General features: G+C 41.2%; 1 protein-coding gene and 1 long non-coding RNA gene across 2 annotated transcripts in view; both read left to right on the top strand.

The window, feature by feature from the left end:
* PRKCH (protein kinase C eta) overlaps window positions 1–21,100 on the top strand; it is a 228,341-nt gene that overhangs the window by 143,277 nt on the left and 63,964 nt on the right. The window contains exon 10 of the mRNA XM_079125830.1: window positions 11,648–11,802. Within this exon, the coding sequence (XP_078981956.1) occupies window positions 11,648–11,802 (155 nt within the window). The remainder of the gene's footprint in view (window positions 1–11,647; window positions 11,803–21,100) is intronic.
* On the top strand, window positions 34–3,915 carry LOC306653558. Its single transcript, XR_013761755.1, has 2 exons — window positions 34–3,033; window positions 3,072–3,915. It is a non-coding gene; the product is annotated as an uncharacterized lncRNA (long non-coding RNA).

The following is a 21,100-nucleotide window of genomic DNA, read 5'->3' as shown; positions in this document are numbered from 1 at the left end:
TACCAACAAGTCCTTGAATCAGTAGCATCACAGGGAAACCTGTGAGTCAGTTTCCCATCCTATCTGTACTGCACATGGCTGGATTTTAGAAACAGAGATAATCAGAGCTTTAAGAAACATTTACCAACCAGCATGGAAGTTGTGCTCATAATGTGAGTGTACTTTATGAGAGCAAACTGACTGTTTTCTTACTTTTGTTTTCTATTTATGGAAATGCCATTTCAACTTATAATAGAGATGCCTTAAGTGCTATCTTCAAAACTCAGTGGCCTCTAAATATTAAAAATAGACCTTAACCATCAAGGGTATTGGTTGTCTCTATATTGAATGATAATATTGAACTAATCTTGCAGTTTGAATTCAATTCAGTAAATGTTCATGGGGCACAAACAATGTACCCCTATAAGGAAGAACAAAACATGGATCTACCCTTTAATTGCCTACAGTCAAAGGCCATTATAACACCGTATGGTAGAGAGAAGAAAGCCATAGTTGATTTTTGGGGAGGTTGGATGGATTTCCCAGATGAGGGACTATCTGAGCTACATTTTGAGGATGTATAGGGACCCCTACAGTCACAGAGTAGGGGACAGCTTCCCACATAGGGAACAGCAGTGCAAAGATAGAGAAGCTTAAAATTGCATGATATGCCTGGGAAACAGAATTTTAAGAGAGGAAATACAGGTATGATGAAGAAACAAGGTCATGATTTCCTTTGCTCAGGATCCAATCATGGAGGTGAAAGGAACCAGCAAAAGATCTCAAGTCAGGGAGCCACAGAAGACTGCACTTCAGAAGGCATCTCTGGTTGCTCTCTGCAGAAGGATAGGGTAGCAGTTCTGGAAAGAAGACTGAACCATGGGCCTGTTGACCCCAAGTCAGTGATCACGGAAAGGGAGTCAAGGAAACACAAAGGAGGTGGACTCAACAGGACTTTTTAGGAAGCATGGCCAGGATTCTGGCCAGTTATGAGTCTGGGGAAAATGGAATATAATGAGTTCAGGGAAATCTAGCGGTAAGGTTTTTATTTGTCAGAAACACAGTTCGGACTGGGGAAAGTGGGGGTTAGGTTTCCATATCGCCAGTGTCCATATCTGGTGTAGCGCAACCGTAATGGGAAAGAGTTTAGTATCTGTGAAGGGTGAAGAGAATTTCAGAGGCAGTTCTAAGAAAGGATACAGAAGTGTGGGATATCAGAAAGGAATCAGAAGGATGTGGTTTCTTAGGAGGAAAAAGCAAGTGCCAAGAAGAAGCCAGTCCACCAAAGGACTCAGAGCTATCCATCTATTGGATCTGGTGTGAGGTCGCTGGAGTTGCATCTTGGTATCTGCTTTCATCTTTGGGGTGTGCAGTGCCCATCTGATCTCCAGTTAACCCACCACAGCTCCCTTACAGTCTCTGTACCTCTGCAGTAAGGCCTGTACCTTTTTTCCTCAACCCACAGTGAAAGATCAGTCTCTAGCCCAGCTTGCAAAAGTGGTTTGGGAAGGGATTGTGAGTAAATCATTTGTTTACACAGATCCTGTTCTGACCAGAGGGCCAGAGAAGAGATTGTTGTGGCTGCAGTGCATGAACCAAACTCCAAATAGCCTGTGGAATTATATTCCAGGTGGAAATGTCAATAAGTATATCACCGCCAGAGAGCAGAGGAGAAAGGAGTAGATTCTCCACGGATTCCCAGACACCATCACAAGAGAGATATGGAATATTTTGACCAGTGTTTTCAAAGTGGGTAAAATGTCTAATCAGACAGATAACCCAGAATCTCCTCCCACAGATTCAAATATCTAATGGATCTACAGATCAGAGGGAGAGATGAAATCTTGGCTTTTAAAAAAGCTTGTAAAGTTTAGACACCTCTGCCACGAAAAGTGAGCTAAATAACTGAAATGGTATTTTTATTCTATACCCACATACAAACGAAGTCTATAAATATCTTCAATGAGCCTATTATTTTATGCTAAACCAAAGTTTTTATGAAGAGAATTGCACTTTGTAAAATAATGACTTGAAGGAATTCTATTGTGCATGCTTTTGTTAAGTGACTAAAATCTTTTTGTAAAAAAGTGAATAATTACCTAAGAGATCTTGGTGAATCTAAATTTTAATGTCATTCGAATGGGGACATTTTTGATCCGGAGGTGCCGTTCACATGTGCGTCTCAAGCACCAGGGGGTGCTCCATAGGCTAGGGATGTCTAAATGATTAATTAGCCAATCAAAATTAAACACCATGTCTAGTTAGCAATCATCTGCCCTCAGAAATGGTTGCTTTACCAGGGTAATAAAAGTGATCTTTATCACAGTGTGAAAACTGTGCTATTACGACCATGTCCTCTAATTTCCATTAACTTAATTAGCAGTCCGACTAATTATAGGACTTCATAGAAGTGGCATGAGAATAGTATGCAACTGTTAAAATTGTGGTCTCCATAACTGATTGTATCAGGAAGTGTTATGTAATCGTAAGTGAAAAGAGAAGGGTGTTTTTCATTTTCTCCTTTTCCTTTAAACATGCTGTAGAGTGTGAAATGTAATTAGGACCTAAGGGGGAAATTAAATCTAGTTAAAATTACCTTGTAAGTTTCTTATCTGCCCTCAACTCTCCAGTTCTTTGGAAACATTCTCTTTGCATTTAGGTTTCTAGCTCTGATTGTCAGGATTATGGGTGACTTATTTTCATTTTCTTTATTTTTTTTCCTCAATTTTACTTTGTAATTACTTTGAACTATGGATGGCATGTAATCCCTTTAATAAATGAAAAAGACAAAACCTTGTAAAGGGAAGTGAAATGGCATCAGCAGACCTGATTCCCTTATTTAACTCTTCCACAAATCATTTCAACAGTAGGTAAGGAACTTCACTTCTTTGTGTTTTAATTACATAAAAGGGTCGTGTGAAACTAATCTCAGCAGTTTGTTCTGCTTTTTCTAAAGTCCTCATTTAAATTTGATAAGCATACAAAAATGGTCTCCTGCTATGTTAGTTCCCTAACCATTTATTGAACCCCACTACAACCCAGGCATGGTGCTTGGTGTTCTTAAAGATATAGATATAGATATAGATATATAGATATAGATATAGATAGACATATAGATATAGATAGACATATAGATATAGATATGTATACCACTCAGCATCTGAGCTCTGCCTTAAAAGTGTCTGGTCCTCCATGGAAAACATGACCAAGTGTGTGAAGCCAGCCCAGTCTAGCACAGGGATACTGGGCTCGCTGTATGTAGACCAGAGACATCACAGGAGCTACACACAGGAGAGAACTGTACCCCAACTTTGCCATGTCTCTGATTGTATGTTTTCTGCTTATTTAGGCTTTAAAGAATATCCAGCCTGGATGGTTTTCAGTGTGCCAACTTGCTAGTTTATTTCCCAGTCTGGTACATATACCAGTAGGTCTTGTCAGGTTTTGTGATGAGAGATGGGGGCAGTGGGTCCAGATTCCCAGGAAAATCTTTGAAAAGAACTATGTGTTCCTCCAGGTTTGAAATGCAAGGCATGTTATGCTGGAGACATATCTCGCCTTCCCCAAGACTAGTTTCTGTGCTCAGACAGGACATATCTTGCCCATGGGCTTGACAGAGAGGCTGCTAGGTGATCAAATTCTGACATCTTCTGGGCTATGCAAAATGATAAGTCAAAAAAAAAAATTAAGCCATTTGACTCCCATTCCTCTTTGCTTCCTTTCAGCCTTTTAATTGTGCTTAATGTGATTAAATTCAAGTGGTTTCCAGTTCAGACGTGGTGCAATCGATTTCCTCACACGGGTGATTTTCCACTGTGACCTCTTTGACGTCAGTAACTGTTTCCTGTTGATTTGAACTCTCTATTCACCCTGTACATGACTTTGTCAGAGAAAAAAAATAAAGCAATAGCTCTTAGGAGAAATTCAACACAATGCTATTACTGGAGATTTTCTTCTCCTTGCCCGCAGCTGTTAGTAGCTCTCTACAGCTTTGGATACTGTGGAGGGGATGCTATTCAGATAAAAATACTCCACAGCTACTCTTAGAATTTGGATAAAGAAGTATAGATGTGGCTCCCAGATTACCATTGCCTTACAGCAGTAACTAAATTATTCATAAATATATGTTTTTTCTATTCTTTGAATTATTTCCAAAGGTAAGCTCTATCCCACTGCATTCCTGAGTTTCTTGACTGTTTCTTACTGCCTTCTTACTGCCTTGGTTTCCAAAAGGACACATTGTCAAATGAAAGTTACATCTGCAAATCATGAGGACTGTAGATTCCTGTTTTCAACAGAGAAAAATCTTTCTCAATCTGGTTATAAGAATGAGTCAACTTTATAGAAGAGAATAGCTACTATAAAAAGTCTCACAATAATATGTTGCACTCTGAGCACATTTGCTTTGTAATAGTACTAACATTATTTTAAAGTAGAGAATAAGAGTTATTGTTCAGTATTAGAACATTAGAAGCAGATTGGAACTGAGACTGTGGTTAAGGTATTTGGTTATCAAACCTAGTTTTGTAACCCCTTGCTAATTAGCAAGATCTTTCCAGAAAGGAAAGTTCTTATCTGGTCAAGACCTTACTATAAGACATCAGGCAATGCCCCTGTGTCCCAGCAACTTGACTAGGAGTCTGACCATCTCCATGAACCCTTCAGCTTCCTATCCTACCCTGAGAGTTGAGGTGCTGTTGTAGCTGCTGATTCAGCTGCTATTTCATCCTGTTTACATGTGGTTGTGTGTAAGTGTGCACCTGTGCCAGTCCAAGAGGTCCATAAGGAGGCACTGTCTGTGCCTCCTCTGCTCAGAGAAGTTCACTGCCAAGGGGATGCAGCTCCAGTCAGGGTACCATCCTACACCTGCTGCAACTGGGGGACAGCCATGGTGCCTGAAGCTGTAGTGGAGGCGGCAATGATGATGAGAATAATAATAGTAGATGCTAACATGTTTTGAGCAGTTACCGTGTGCCAGGCACTGTATGGAACTCTTAACTCATTTTGTCCTTATAAGCCTGTGAGTTCAACCATCTTGCTATCCTCGATGTGCAGATTTGAGTTTTGAGAGAGTTGAAATAGGTGCAGCAGGAGCAGTGTGTACCTCCTAACTCTGTAGCTCCAGAGCCCAGGTACCATCACTGCACCATGCTCCTCTTGGTGACTTAGCAGGGACTTTGGCACTGGCCACAAGGTCTTCTCCTCGATTAGCTATACTTCTACCCATAGCTTCTATTTGTTGAGGTTCTTTTCCAGGCCTGGCACTGTGCACGCCTCTTTGCTTCTGGTTAATCCTTACACGGCCACTGTTGTTGTTGCTGTTATTATCCTAGGTATATGAAAAAAGAATTCTCTCACTAAAATTGCTTTGTGTTTTAGTTAAAATCATCTCAGTAGTAAAGAGTAAATTTATCCCAGGCTATTTAGAAAAAGGTAGAACTAAAAATGAAGACTTGGATGTACAAAAGGCCTAGAATCCAAGGGCAGAAACTAGCCAGGACTGTCGGAGGAAGATTCAAGGAACCCTGGTCATTTCCTTCTTAGATCACTCACCCTCCCCTGACCCCTTGTTTTTGTCTCACTCTGTTTCTGCTTCTTCTTTCCCCTCATCCATTCATCTACCCACCTACCCACCCACCCATCTATCTGACTGTCCATTACACCTGTCCATCTGTATGTCATTCAGTCCATCCGTCCATCAGTCTGTCCATCCAGGCTCTCACCACTCTGTTACACAAGGCATTGCACATGTTCATGCCACAAAGGCAATCTCAGCTCCTTGAGTCACATTTCGCCATTTCCCATACACAGTCCAGACTAAATTAAAACCTCTTTTTCCCAGTTTAAATGTTCTGGGAAACAGACTGTGGGAGCGCCAGCTTGGTCCGATTAGTTGTATAGGAGGCACTTACCACAAAACCAAGCTGGGCAGTGCTCTAGAAGAGGCTCACCATGCACCTGAGTCGATACCTCCAAAGCTGTCTGCCACAGTTGCCTGACAGGATTTTGTCCCTGGTCCGTGTTCACTCTACAGAGCATCATCTTGTCATTGGTACCATTTTGGCATAGCACTTGCATCCACCTGAGACTTTGATCTCTGATTTTTCTTCTTGTAGTTACCTGTTAGTTTTAGCTTCTAAGAAGAATCCATAAAGAGGAGCTTTAAGGAATGCCCACTAGTGACAGCCACTGTCAGTTCAGGGGATATTTTTGTCCCCTTTGGCCTGGAGAAGTAGCAGCTCTGGACTGAGAATCAGGGCAGAGAGTTGGCCCAGGCTGCAGCAAGTTAATGCAACCAGAGCAGATGATGACAGGAATTCTATTATTACCAGACAATGGCCTGATGACCTTTGTACCTGTAACTCACACCCAGGTGTGGGGACAAAGGGATTTCTGAGTTGTTTTATTCCCCCAAGTTTTCATCATTCCATGTTAATGACTTGCATTTGTGGTCTGTTGAATCAGAGAGGAAAGAGAGGAGCAAGGGATAGACAAAGGGCTTGGCCACTTGGCTTTAGGACTGAGGTGAAACCAGCTTCCTGGACCTTAGGTTTCTTATTATACAGGTCAAGGCAAATTTACTTTAGGGCAGCCAAAACCTCCAGTGGAGCTGTACAGATGTTAAGCTCAGTTTCTAGGAAACTTGGACTTTAGAAAACCTAGAATGACTATGTATATAAGTTTAAATACAGAAAGAGGCCTCCTATGCCATCTCTGCCTAGGGTGGGATTTAGAATGTTAACTTGCCCCAGAAGTGACTCACATCTATCTTAATCCAGCATATGGTACCTCCCTAATGCAGGATTTCCAAAAACTGCTTCATCTAGTTGCCTCACTGTTGAATTGGTAAAGCATCATTTAGCATTTGGCAAGTAATCAGTGATACTAGTTCTTAAATAGTAAAGATGGTGAGTGGAGTTATGGGTGAAAGGTTATCTTCTCCCTCCTTCCAGAACTTCAAGTGTAGGTGTCTGCTTTGTCAAAGGCATCCACTAAATGTGAAAGGTTTCCTGTAGGTCAATGGAGTTAGTGACAAAGGAATAAAATTTTGCTGGAGTGATGTGTTTTTGTGGCTGACGTTGTTTTATTACATGCGGCATGTTCCAACACTTACTGGAGTCTTTTACAAGCCAGATCCCATAGTTGCCACCTGTTTCACCCCAGGCACTGGCCTTAAAATTCTAATGGAGACCAGTAGGTGAGTGATCATGTTTATTAATAGAGCTGAAGTCGTGTAGCTCTCAGTTGTGGGTGACCTGGGATGGGGTCAAGTAAAACACCCCTAACTAGCCTTTGGCTTCTTCTACAAATGCTTGATTATGAAAATAGCAGTAGAGTGACAGTGAGACACCTCACACTGGCCACCTCAGCACCTGGCAGCTGTGCAGTCCCTGCACTCCGCCTCAGACCTTAGCTTCAGGTGTCGGTGCCTCTCTGCACCTTCTTCAGTCCCCATTCTGACCTGATTTGTGTATCCTCATCTTCAAGCCTAGGGAATCAGTTCTTCTCAGAAGCTTCCCCCATATCCCACCCCAGCCTCCAGTCTGCTCAGATGTTCTGCTGGGTGTCCCCATGATGCCCTCTGACCCCTCCATTGCACTTACATGCTGGGTAATGCACTCTGTCCCTATGTCTGTGAGCAGGTGTGGGCTCTCCTCAGTTTCAAGATACTTAGGCCCTGGCAGACTGTATGTGCCTATTAAGCAAATGTTCTTGCCAGGAAACTTTAAGGAAGTATAAACAGCCTCTAAAAACTGCAGTAGGTACTCTGCAGCCTATGTACCAGAACTCAGATCCCCTGGACTCCTGGGACCCAAACCAGAGCCAATCCACTCTCATTTTGTAGACCGTTCCAACAGACCTGATGGCCTGGTCACTTCAGGCAATAGAAAGGCCCTTGGTAGGGAAAGGGTCATCACTAGTGTCCCTTAATAATGTACAAGATGTGAAGGTCCCTGTGTTTGTAGCCACTTTCTGATCTCCGCTTCCTCAATAACTGCTAAGACCGCTTTAAAGCCACATTTTCCCAATATCGTCCATCTTTCAGATCAAAATAAGGAAATCATGAAGGAAGCACATGTAACCCTGGCTTCTGATGATAAGAGTGATAAATTCATCAGAGAAACCTTGAGAGGAACTGAAAAGTATGAAGAAATAAATGTCACCCCAGATCCCCACAACCCAAAACTGACTTCTTTTACGCCATAGGTTTTATTTTTGGTCCTTTCTGTGCATATCTGCATCTTTGGCTTTAACTGAAGTCAGTTGGCACACTCACATTTATGATCTTTTTTTTTTAAACTGAAAAGATCTTCTTTAGAGCCACCAGCAGTAGCACCATCAGCTACCATTTATTGCACACTTGCTAGAAGGCAGCGATGACATGCTTAATAAAATTTTATTTCAGCTGATGGCCCCTCACTCACCTCCCCCACCTAGTGATAAGTAGATCTTCTTTTCTGAGCACTGGAAATTTTTGTCATTTATCTCCTTCTCTGCAATAAGAATCTTCAAGAAATTGCTGGTAAATCTTTCCCCCGTCTGCAGCAGACTTTTTAAAATAGGGTAAATGGAAGTGCAAGTAAATAGAGGGTTTCCTTGCAGCAAAAATCATGTTGCTAGTTGATAGGCATATTTTTGTTTTTCTGCCTTGTGATATCACTTGAGGCCTTTGATAGGATGGCTCATTCCTTTTCATTAAATCCTTATTGCATCTTGGGGCCTGTTTGTTTCCCCTTCCTGCCTGCTTCAAGGGTTGATTGTAGCCCCAGGGCTGTGAATTGTACCTTCTGTTCTAGGTGGTGCCAGACAGGAGGTACGAAATGAGACTGACTGAAAAGACACAGAATGATTGATCTGTATTTTTGCAGTTCTGAAGCTTGTGACCCCTTTTTGCCTTGCTGTGTGGCAGGGAGAGGGTGCAAAGTTATGGGTGTTATCTGAGAATCTGCCTCCAGGGCTTTAGGTGGATCTGAGATGGAGGAGAATGAGCACGACCAGAGGGCAGCATTTTCTCCCCCAGACAGCGTTTAACCCAGAACCTGACATTTAGGACTTTAGATAAAAAAAAAAAAAAAAAAAAAAATTGTGTGTGTGTGCGTGCACGCGCGCACACACACATGCATTTGTGCAATGGAAGTGGGTAAAATTTCCTTTGGAGTGCCCTTATGTTTTTTGATGCCTACTGACTTAGAAACCCTTGCCAAGGATGCAAACTGTGGCAGCCTAAGTGTGGCCATTCACCTACTGACCTAGTTCCAGTAATCAGATGTTCAGAGGAAGTGGAGGCTGTGTGGCTGTCAGTCACATCCATGCCAAAGGTGAACAGGCTAGTTAACAAAATGTCAAAGGCTGACCTACTCGCCCAGGGATGCTTTGGGGTTACTTTTCCACCTTATTCTTCGTCAGGCCCCCGGCAGCTACTCTTCCAAATAAGCACCATGGTAGCTTAAAAACTTCTTGTGCAAATGGAGCTTTGGGAGGTGTCTCCAGTGTGTGCTTACCCTCCCCCCGCCCACCACTAACCTGCTCCTTGCACCTGAGTCCTTCCCATAGAGAAAATACAGGGTAGCCATTGCTCATCAGAGCCTGTCCCACCCAGTTCTGCCTCTCCCCTTGTGGTTCACACTCAAACGAGGGCCTCCAGCTTAGTCAGACAGCTTGCTATATTTATATTGTTTCCCATTTGGCTTATGTTGGCCAATCTGAAGAGTTGTGTTGGTGGTGGGAGTGGTTTTGGTTTGGGGAAATCTTGCTATTCCCCCTTCACTTTTAAATTTTTGCTTGTTATTAGTAGAGATAGATATATTTAATAAGCACAGGGGATTTTTTCCCCTTCTAATTCAGGTATTAGTTAAAATAGGTACAAGGAGGTCACAAGTCACACTGCCTTCTGATAGGGATCTGCTTGATTACACAGTGATGCAATGAGAGGTGAGCCAGAGCACGCACGTCTCCCTGCCTATTGTTCAACTGGGAATGTGTGGCAACCTGCCCAGCAAAGTTGGTGGCACTTAGAACCCCAAATAAAGAGGGACTTGGAATACACAGCCTTTGGTAAAGTACCAATTTCCCACATAGCGACCTCCTCCCACATCCCACCCCTGCCAAAAGGCATCCCAGCCTGTGAATGAATGGCACTCGACCCTGCAGGCTTTGACTCACAGGTAACTTGCTTAGAACCCTTCCCTGACCCCCACTCAGGTGACCAGATGTCACTGCTTTCTCTGCTTGCCCTTTGTTTTTCTTTACCAGAATGTCTAGATTTGATTTAAAAAAATAATAATAATAATAAGCCAATCCCCAAAAACCAAAGATTGAATGTTTTCCTTGATAAGTGGATGATGATATATAATGGGGGTGGGGGATGGGGGCAAGAGAAGAATGGAGGGATTTTAGATTATGTAGAGGGAAATGAGGTGGGGGCAAGGGTATGAAAGATGGTGGACTGAGACAGACATCATTATCCTATGTACATGTATGATTACAGGAATGGTATGAATCTACATCGAGCACAACCATAGAAATGAAAATTTGTACCCCATTTGTGTACAATGAATCAAAACGCAGTCTGTAAAAATAAAAAAATTTAAAAATTTTTAAAATACACATTTTTTAGTTGTAAATGGACACAATACCTTTGTTTTATTTATGTATTTTTTATGTGGTGCTGAGGATCAAACCCAGTGCCTCACACATGCCTCAAACAAGCACTCTACCATTGAGCCACAACCCCAGCTCCTAGATTTGCTTTTTTGTATAACTTTATTAAAAGAAAATACCATGTATTTCTTGCTCCAGGCTTTCTCTAGGTAGAACTGCTTTATGTCTGTGGTTCTCTCTGTTGGGTCCCCAGCACTTCATTCAGCACCAGGTCACCAGGAACTTCACAGATGCTGATGAGAGAGGGAGGAGGGAGGAACCTCTTGATCACAGAGACCCTTGAATCAAAACCTTTGACACTGTACGTCACAGCCATCCCTCTTTAATTGAGATGTACACGTTTCTTTTGATAGGTGATCTAACTTTGTACAGCACTTGTTATACCACTTATTTTGCACCTAGGATCTGCACAGGTAACTTTTTAGGCATCTGTTTCACCAGCGGGGAGAGAGTCCCTGCAGTAAGGATGGCCCCCATTCATGTTACACTCCCACTTCTGACTCTGGATCTTCTGATGGACGAAGGGACTTTCTCAGTGGAGACTCCTCAGAGACCATCATTAGACCTCTGTTTGGCTGATTTTATCTAAAGGGTTTTCCCTTTTCTTTGTTCTCTGCCCACTTAGGAGGACTAAAATGCCTGTTGGATATCCTTCACTTTCTATGGTTAGCCCCCCACACTCAGATGGAGACATTTGCCTTTCTATTTACGTCACTCTGTTCTCTTACTTGGCCTTTAAGGTACAGAATCACAGCCAGAACCAAGGGCTCCTGGTGCCTTCTCTACCTGTTACTGATGGAAATTCGATTTTGTATGGAATTGCCTGAAGGGGGTCCAGCCATCACCCCTCCCTGAGGGATCCAACCATCCAGACCCACCTCTGTCCCTGACAACTGTCAGGAGGGTCATGGAGTACTTCCCTTGACAGTCTCTCCTCTCCTTGCCACACCCCAAGACAACATGATTGAACTCTAGGCTAATTGCTACACCTTCTGTTTTTACCCAGGACCGTCTGTTTTTCGTGATGGAGTTTGTGAATGGTGGAGACTTGATGTTCCACATCCAGAAGTCCCGACGTTTTGATGAAGCGCGTGCTCGATTCTATGCTGCGGAGATCATTTCTGCACTCATGTTCCTACATGAGAAGGGAATCATCTATCGGTGAGTTTGGGTCATTGATTTCCCTGCTCCTGGTTCATTCCCTGCCCCGTCTTCCTGCTTGATGTATCCATTTCTCAAGATAATCAAGCAAAGTCTTTTTGGAGTTAAATTCACCAAAGGTCCAAATATTTATTAGAATATATGAGTAACATAGTGATGGACCCTGCCTCCAAACTCAAACTTGGCCCTTTTGATATTCACAAAATGGGCCAGAGAGGCTAAGAAGAGATTATTTATGGATTGGTTCAGTGGGATTTTCCTAAAATCCTGTTACAGCCCAGCCATGTAAGGTGCTGAACACATATTAGTCTTTCTTATTTCATTTGAACATCTGAAGTGAATTGGTTAATGTGGATCCATTCTACTTTAAAAATGCATGAACTTCCAGGCCTGGTGGCCCACACCTGTGATTCCAATGACTTAGGAGGCTAAGGCAGGGGGGATCACAAGTTCAAAGCCAGCCTCAGCAACTTAGTGAGACCCTGTCTCAAAATAAAAAATAAAAAACAGCCTTGCTCAACGGTTAGTGCTCCTGGGTTAAATAACTGGTACAAAAAAAAAAAAAAAAAAAAAACATAAACTGGACACTGTGGGTCCAGTTTAAGTTGCTGTAATAACAGTCACCGTCAAAGGGAGTGGAATTGCCAGTCAGCAACCAAGAGGTGACCTGCTGATGAGCAGTGTCCTATGTGATGATATTTATCACTTGCAGCCCCCTCCCAAAGAGGATTTGATTCCATTTCATAACACACAATCTTTTTATCACAATGTACCATAATTTGAATGGGCTCAAAATCTGATTGATTTTGTTAGAACTCAGTGGATATCAAAGGAAACTTTAGTCAAATAGAAGGTTGGGGAGGGTGGGAAATGTAATAGTGTTAGACACTTTTTATTCAAATTTCCTTTTTTTCTGTTGTTGATATCTTCCTACTCTTTAAATCACATTATAACTAAGTTGCTACATGTGTATTTTTTTTCTCTTGAGATATAGTCGTTGCTTTCCTTTGACAAAAATTTTCTTTCATACTTTGTATATGCTGAAATAAAGAACCTTCCATTTATTAGCCTTGCTAAACATCGTTCCTTTTGTGATCTTACAGAAATATTGACAGTACTATGAAAGTATAAAGAGAGCTTTAAAAGCCACAAATATTCTTAAATGCCTTGGGAGGTCAAAATAGGAAGAGAATAAGCAGTAAGACTAGAAAAAAGTGGGAAAGCAAAGCAGGTATAACAGGTCTGGCAGGATGCAGGGCGCCTGACCATGCAGGTGCGGCCCCTTTATCACAGACCACAGACTCTGAAGTGGTCTCACACTCAGGGCAGTGAGTTCTGCTTTGTTCTCTTCTCCCTGGCATGTCCATCCATCTCTGCTCTGTTTACCCCCAAAGAGTGCTTGTCCACATTTAATTCTTAAGAGTAATGACTTCCCTGCCCAACAGGGACTTCTGTTATAAATCAAAATAATATTATCAACGAAAGCTCAACTGATTATTCATTACCATTACCAATACTTTACCTCTATATCTCCCATAATGCTCCCAACAATATTATTATATAACAACAACATTGGTCACTTTGTTTAGATGAATAATTGAGTCTTGGGAAGGCTTAATTAATAATCAGGCAATTAACCGAGAGTGAAGCCAGAATTTAAATCATATTACTAACCGTTGGGATACCCTACCATCTCTTCTCAGGAGAGATGTGGAGATTGAGGACACCACTAGAGAGCTGGTTTCTGATTCCCCTTTCAGTGCTTGGACAACTTTAATTCATGAAAATACTGCAGACTGGGGATAAATAGTATGGCCTAAACTTGGGTCACTGATTTCCCTGTTCAAGTTTTTGTGGGTACTCAGGGGCTTTAAGTAAGCTCCGTACTGTATTGCTGAAGGCAGCAAGCTTTCTCTCCCATGCTGCATATCTCTACTTCTATTTCATTTGTCTTGAAATACAGATGATGAGTGTTGTAACTGATGTAGTTTCTGGCGAAGCAGTATCAGTCTGCATCTTGAGGTTTTATTTCAATTCATGGTACCTGTGGTTCAATTCTGAGAATTGATTTTAATTTACTCTTGGACTTGAATCCCATGTTCAGGCTGTGACTGATATGACTGACTTTGAAGGGAGCACATTTAATTAGGTTAGATTCAAATGCTATTTTTGTCCTGTGGATTTATTTCACAGGATAATTTAATTCCATTCAGTCTATTGGCTGGGAGCAGAGTCTTCAGGGCAAAGCCTTTGCAAGCCAAGTCCTGGGAATTCACACATAGTCAAGGGTACATTTGGGTCGCAGAGGGTAGGAATTTGATACAGGAACCCAGTGAGAAACTTGGAAGCATCAGACAACCTCACTTATCATGCATGTCCCAAGACAGCCTTGATCAGAACCAACATGATCTCTCCAGAAGATGCCTCTGACCTCTCCAAATAGCTGGTTTGTTTTGAACTTTTCTTCTGGGGAAAGAGGAGGTGTTTATTGTCCATCAAGTTACAAGATAGTACCTGTTGTAAATCATTGTTAAAAGGGACCTTGAAGGTAGTACCTTAGGCTCCTTCTGACACAAATCTGCACCTGTGTGGTGGGTCACAGACCAGTCACACTGATGTACTACTCATCAGCTTGTGTTCTGATCCTGACTCTTGAATACATCAACTCGTGTTTTGTGGAGATACAACAGGAGATGGGTCCATCCCTTTATCTTTTGGTGGGAAGGTCTAGAGCCTCCCATTTCTCAGAAACCAAGGAGAATGGTCTAGAAAGCTGGCAACCAGGGAAGTCAGCTTTGTCCAGGGAAAAAAAGACTGCTCATTCCTGCATGCTGGGCTTGTTGGCAGACTGGGAGCCCAGACAGTGCTCATGAATAATTTCCTCATGGCACAGGGTTTTTTCCAGAATCAAGCCCTACAGAAAATTTAGGGAGACATAGAGGCAGGAAGCCCACTTTCAAGCCTACAGGCGCCATTTTCTGTCACGTCTCATTAACTATATTAAAGCAGAATTCTGCCATCGCTGACTCATTCAACTCCAGACTTCCCTGAGCTGGCCAGCACACATTTGATCTGCTGTTTCTGACAAAGTGTGGAATGCATCTGAAAAATGTTGGGTGAGGAGGTTTATAGAGGGTGTAGTTGAAGCGTTGTCTCTTGTTTACCACATTACTCTTGAACACACAGCACGTCTCCACACACACTTTCCAGGCATGAGCCTGACCACTTGGCAGGCGGCGTGTGTGGTCATCAAGGTCCAGGTGCCTTCTAGGGCGTTTCACGCTCCCATTTTCCAGATGTGGAACCCATCCATGGAGAGGAGGCCTGTGCCCCACCAAGGTCAACTGCCAGAGCTGACACATCATCTTCTACTCTGAGGCTTAAATGCCCTTAAGTGCACGTTAACTTTTAGAGGAAAATCACCTTCAGTTTCTCTCCAAAGTGAGAGAAAAATCTCTACCTCATTTGACCTTTCTTTTTTTTTTCTTTTCTTTTTTTTTTTTTTTAACTTAGACTTTGGGAAGATTAACAGTTTCCCTCACAAATTTCTGTTCCACTAGGTTCTGAACACAATGGTTGGATCTGTGTGAATATCCCAGTGCCTAACGTTGACCATGTCTTTGTCTTCAGGTTGGCACAGGGGCTGTGGGGCCACACAACTGCCTGGGTGATCTGAACTTACCTGGGTAGACCTTTGCCCAGTGAGCCCATAGCAGGGTTGCTTCTCTGAGCATTGCTCCCTTGGCTGAGGGTTATGTTTCCAAATCTATCTGTGTGTGGGTTTTTTTTTTTTTTTTTTTTTTTTTTCTCAACACCTGAATCATTGCTCTCTGCAGTTCCCTCCTTCTGGAAGACTGTGGTGACATCCCTGTGACTTCATCTCCTGGGACTTCTCTCACTCCTTGGTATTTCTCATCAGCAGATTTTCAAACTCCCCAAATGTCTTTCATTGGAACCTAGAATTTTGGAGTCTTACTGTTACCTCCCCTATATTAGAATTCAATACCATATTTATATTTTTTCTATTCATGCTAGTGAGAGCAATCTTTTTAGATAAAGATGATAGTCAAATTTAGTAGCTCTTGCCCCGTGCAGTGGTGCACACCTATAATCTCAGCTAAGTGGGAGGCTGAGGCAGGAGGATTGCCAATTTAAGGCCAGTCTCAGCAATTTAGTGAGACCCATCTTCAAAATAATCAAAAGGACTGGGACATAGCTCTGTGGTAGAGCAGCCCTGGGTTCAATTCCCAGTGCTACAGAAAAAAAAATTGTGTAGCTCTATTTTCCCTGTCCTCTTAGAACATCATTCTTTCTACTCTAACAAGTAGGTCGACTCTTTCTAGATCTGCTTACTACAAAGACAGCTGTAAGTGATCCTTTGTTATTTTTATGGTCTTGTTTATTCAGGACGTGCCAGCCATGGGAATGTTCAGAACATGAGTAACTTTCACATCAGGTTTTGGCTGTGAGCGCTTCCCCAGGATTGATGCTGGAACTCTGAACTTTGTAGTCACATTCCTGTCTCCTTTCTTCTTAACTCTCCATGCTTTGCTCTGCCAGTGGTGGCCTCATTCAGCAACTACTCTTCCTCTGCCACCAGAAAGCTGTCACCATCCCTGGCTCCTTTTTCAAGGATGTGATAGAAAGCTTAGAGCTTTCTGCCTTATTAGAATCACTTGACATTTCTCCCAAATGTAGTCTTCCCTTTCCTGCAGGGAAACTCAACCTTTTCTGTTTCTTTGCCCAGCCCTCGAGGACCATTTAAAAAGGGTTCATTGACTGTCCACTCTCTGCCAAGGATATGGATACAATGATGAGCAAAACTAAAAATATTCCCTGGTGAAAAATATGGTCGAGTGAATCAGAAAGATATCAAACAAATGATCATACTATTAGAATGATACTTCAGAATAATTTTTTATCACATTCTTCTTCAGTGCACCTGTAGCCAGTCCAATGAAGAAGACAAGGCCAATGCAATGATCAAAAACCCCTCATGGATCCAATCCAGTTAGAGGAAAATGAGGGATCTTCTTAAGGAACTGACTCTTAAGGTTACTAATGAGGAGGGCAGAGAGATCATTTGAGACAGAAGGAATAGAAAATTCAGATGCTCAATAGTAGGGCAGTTTAGTAGCCTGGCGAGTTTAGTTGGCTTTTAAGGGAAGCCAGGTGGCCAGAGTCTAGAGGCACCTCTTGCCACAATTGGCATTTTATTATTCTAGAGTGTTCACATTCACCTGACCTCAAGATTTTATTAGACACTCCTTGTAAAAAAATTCTGTAAGTGTTAGGTAAGGCTGGTCATGTTGCCAGTCTCTAAAGGAGTCATCCACTCACAACGAGTTCCTTGCATCCAGGTCTATATGTTTATACTCAACAAGAGAATTATAAAGTATTGTAGTCGGATGAGACCTCCAAAATTACCTAGGGTCAAATTATCTTTTACAGATGAGGGAATTCCGGTCAGAAATGTCCAACCAGTAAATTGCTTCTTAGAGTAGGTTTTCTCACAAGATAGTTCATCCGTAATTTGTTTTCCAACTCCAGAAAAATAAAAACAGAATTAGAATATTTTGTTTTAATCTTCAATTTACCGCCAACATGAGGAGTTAATCAGGCATTTTGAGGCATTCTACACTGTTCCTTCCATTTCAATGAGGAAAATCCAGTTGAGATCAGAACACGTTGACTGAGTGGCTACTTTGTACCCAGACATTTCTTTTAAGGAGGTGCAAATACAAAATGAGTACATCTGATGTCTGCCCTTTAGGACTCTTTCTGTAGGATGGCCCATTGACTCATAATGGCAGATGGATTCCAACATTGCAGTATGCCCACGTGGTTTTGGGAGAGCAGAGAGAATGGCTACCTGGCATAAGATAGGCAAAAATACAAAGGATCAGTGAAACCAAGAGTTTCCTCTTGAAAAAACAAGCAAGATTGACAAACCCTTAGCCAAACTAACCAAAAGAAAAAGAGAGAAGACCCAAATGAACAAAATTAGAGATGAAAAAGGAGGCATCACCACAGATAGCACAGTAATCCTAAGGATCATTAGAAAACTGTTTTGAAAACTTGTACTCCAATAAATTGGCAAATCTGGAAGAAATGGATACATTCTAGACACATATGACCTATCAAAAATAAACCCAGAGAATACAGAAAACCTAAACAGACCAACAATAAAGCAGTAAGATTGAAGCAGTAATACAAAAGGCTTCCAACAAAGAAAGACCTGAAACTGGACTGATTTTCAGCTGAATTCTCCCACACCTATAAAGAAGAGCTAATACCAGTGCTCCTCAAATTATCCCAGGAAATAGAAAAGGGGGCAGCACTTCCAAATTCATTCAGTGAAGCCAATATCACCTTGATACTCAAACCAGATAAAGACACATCAAGGGAAATAAACAACAGACCAATATTCCTGATAAACTCAGATGCAAAATTCCCTAATAAAATATTAACAAATTGTATTCAACAACACATTAAGAAGATTGTACATCATGACTAAGTTGATTTTATCCCAGAGATGCAAGAGTGCTTCAATGTATGCAAATCAATAAATGAATTCTTCACACTAATAGAATTAAGGACAAAAATCACACAGTTATCTCAATAAATGCAATGAAAGCCTTTGACAAAATTCAGCACCCATTCGTGATAAAATACTGAAGAAACAAGGGATAAAAGGAACACACTTCATCATCTTAAAAACTACATACAGCAAACCCAAAGCCAACATGTTAGTGAGCGAAGAAGAACGGAAAGCATTTCCTCGAAATTCAGAAACCAGACAAGGATACCTACTCTTACCACTCCAATAAAGTACTTGAAATTTTAGCCAGAGCAATTAGGCTAGAGAAGAAAATAAAATGGATACAAATAGGAAAAGAAGTCTTTCATTTTTGTGATAATATGATCCTTTACTTAGAAGTTCCAAAAAGACCCATCAGAAGACTTCAAGAGCTAATAAATTCAGCAAAGAAACAGGATACAAAATCAACATATCAAAACCAATATACACAATAATGAATTCACTGAAAAAAATACAGGAAAACAATTCCACTCACAATAGCTAAAAAAATAAAAATAAATAAAAACCTAGGAATAAATCTAACCAAGGAGGTGAAAGACCTCTACAATGAAAAGTATAGAACACCAAAGGAAGAAGTTGAAGAAGACTCTAGGAGATGAAAAGACCACCATGTTCATAAATAGGGAGGATTAATATTGTTAAAATGGTCATATTGCCAAAAATGATACATGGATTCAATTCAATCCTCATAAAAATATTAATATTTTTCACGGAACTAGAAAAAAGAGTCCTAAAATTCATTTGGAAGAATAAAAGATCCAGAATAATAGCTAAAACAATTTAAAGCCAGAAAACCAATGCTAGAGGCATCACAGTACCCAACTTGAAATTATACTACAGAGCTAAAGTAACAAAAACTGCATGGTACTGACCTACAAACACACAGTACAGTGAAACAGAATAGAAGACACAGACAAACCCACACAAATATAGTCATCTGATCTTTCACAAAGATGCCAAAAACATACATTGGGGAAAAAAGCACTTTTTAAACAAATGATGCTAGGAAAACTGGATATCCATATGTAGAAGAATGAAACTAGATTCCTGTCAGTCATCCTGCACAAAAGTTAACTGGAAATGGATCAAAGACCTAGGAATTCAAACAGAAACTTTGCAACTGCTAGAAGGAAACAGGATCGACACTTCAACATATAGTTGCAGGCAAAGACTTCCTCCACAAGACTCCTAAAGCTCAAGAAATAATACCAAGAATTAATACATGGAATTGCATCAAATTAAAAAGCTTCTGCACAACAATGGAAACAAGAGCATGAAGAAAGAATACACAGAATGGAATGAAATCTTTGCTAGTCACTCATCTGACACAGGATTAATATCCAGAATATACAAAGGATTCAAACAACCTTACCACCAAAACACAAAATCCTATTCATAAATGGGAAAATGAACCGAAGAGAAACTTCTCAAAAGAAAAAATACAGATGGCCAACAAATGCATGAAAAAGTGTTCAGCATTTTTAAAAGTTAGGGAAATGCAAATCAAAGCTTTTCTGGGATTTCATCTTTAGTTAGAATGGCAGCCATATACAAATAATAATAAATGCTGGAGGGGAGGTGGGGGAAAAACAATTTTGCATTGTTGGTGGCATTTCTAATTAGTACAACCACTATGAAAATCAATGTGGAGTTTTCTCAAAAAGACAAGGAACGGAGCCATCATGTTATCCAGCTATATCACTCCTCCTTATAGCACAGTTCACCATAGCAAAGTTATGGAACCAGCCTGTCAACAGATGAATGGATAAAGGAAATGTGGTATACTTAGACAGTGGAGTTTAAATCAGCCATACAGAAGAATAAAATTTTGTCACTTGCAGGAAAATGGATGGAACTTATGAACATTATGTTAAGCAAAATAAGCCAAACTCAGAAAAATCAAGGGTTGTATGTTTTCTCTCATACATGGAATCTAGAGAGGAAGAAAGAAGATGGGGGAGAATCTCATAAAAATAGAAGGGAGACCAGTGGAATAGAGGAAGGGGACAGGGGAGAGAGGAAGGAATAGAAAAAGGGGAGACTGAGGAATAAAAATTGGCCAAATCATGTTGTTATATTTTGTGCATGTATGAAATGTGTAACAATGAATCTCACTATTATGTACAACTACAAATTCACCAATAAAAGTTTTTTCAAAAAGATGTTTATGCAGACTTCCTGGAGGATGTGATGTTTGAGTGTGAAAATTAAGAGCTGAACAAAGAAGGATGTTTAGGCGCAGGGCAGGGTGGGCAAGCTTGGAAAAGCAGAGAAATGTGTAAGTCCATGGTGCATAGGTGAGTGGAGTGGAAAACTACAAGAATTTTGGGAGCAGTAGAGCCTAAAATCTGAGATATGGTGGAAGATACAGTCAGAGAGGTAGCAGGAAGGGGACTGTGAAGGGATTATCATTCTTGAAATGTTTGAATTCTGTAGCACTTAGGATTTGACACCATTGCATATCAGAGGAAACATTAAAAAGACAGTAACTTGAACCAGATAGAAACATATTTCTCTCTCATGTGAAAAGTCTAGTGGTAGGCAGTCCATGGAAGCTCTTTGGAGGCATCTAGGACCCAGTTTTCTTTGTTATTTGTGCTGCCACCTTCAAGGCCACTTCCTGGTCTAATTTGGTTGCAGAAGCTCCAGGAGTCATCTCTGATGATTCCAGGCAGTAAGAAGGGCCAAAGGGCTTCT

Source organism: Sciurus vulgaris, assembly GCF_902686455.1.
Source record: "Sciurus vulgaris genome assembly, chromosome: 2".
Classification (NCBI taxonomy): domain Eukaryota; kingdom Metazoa; phylum Chordata; class Mammalia; order Rodentia; family Sciuridae; genus Sciurus; species Sciurus vulgaris.
This window is presented reverse-complemented; position numbering and strand designations above follow the sequence as displayed.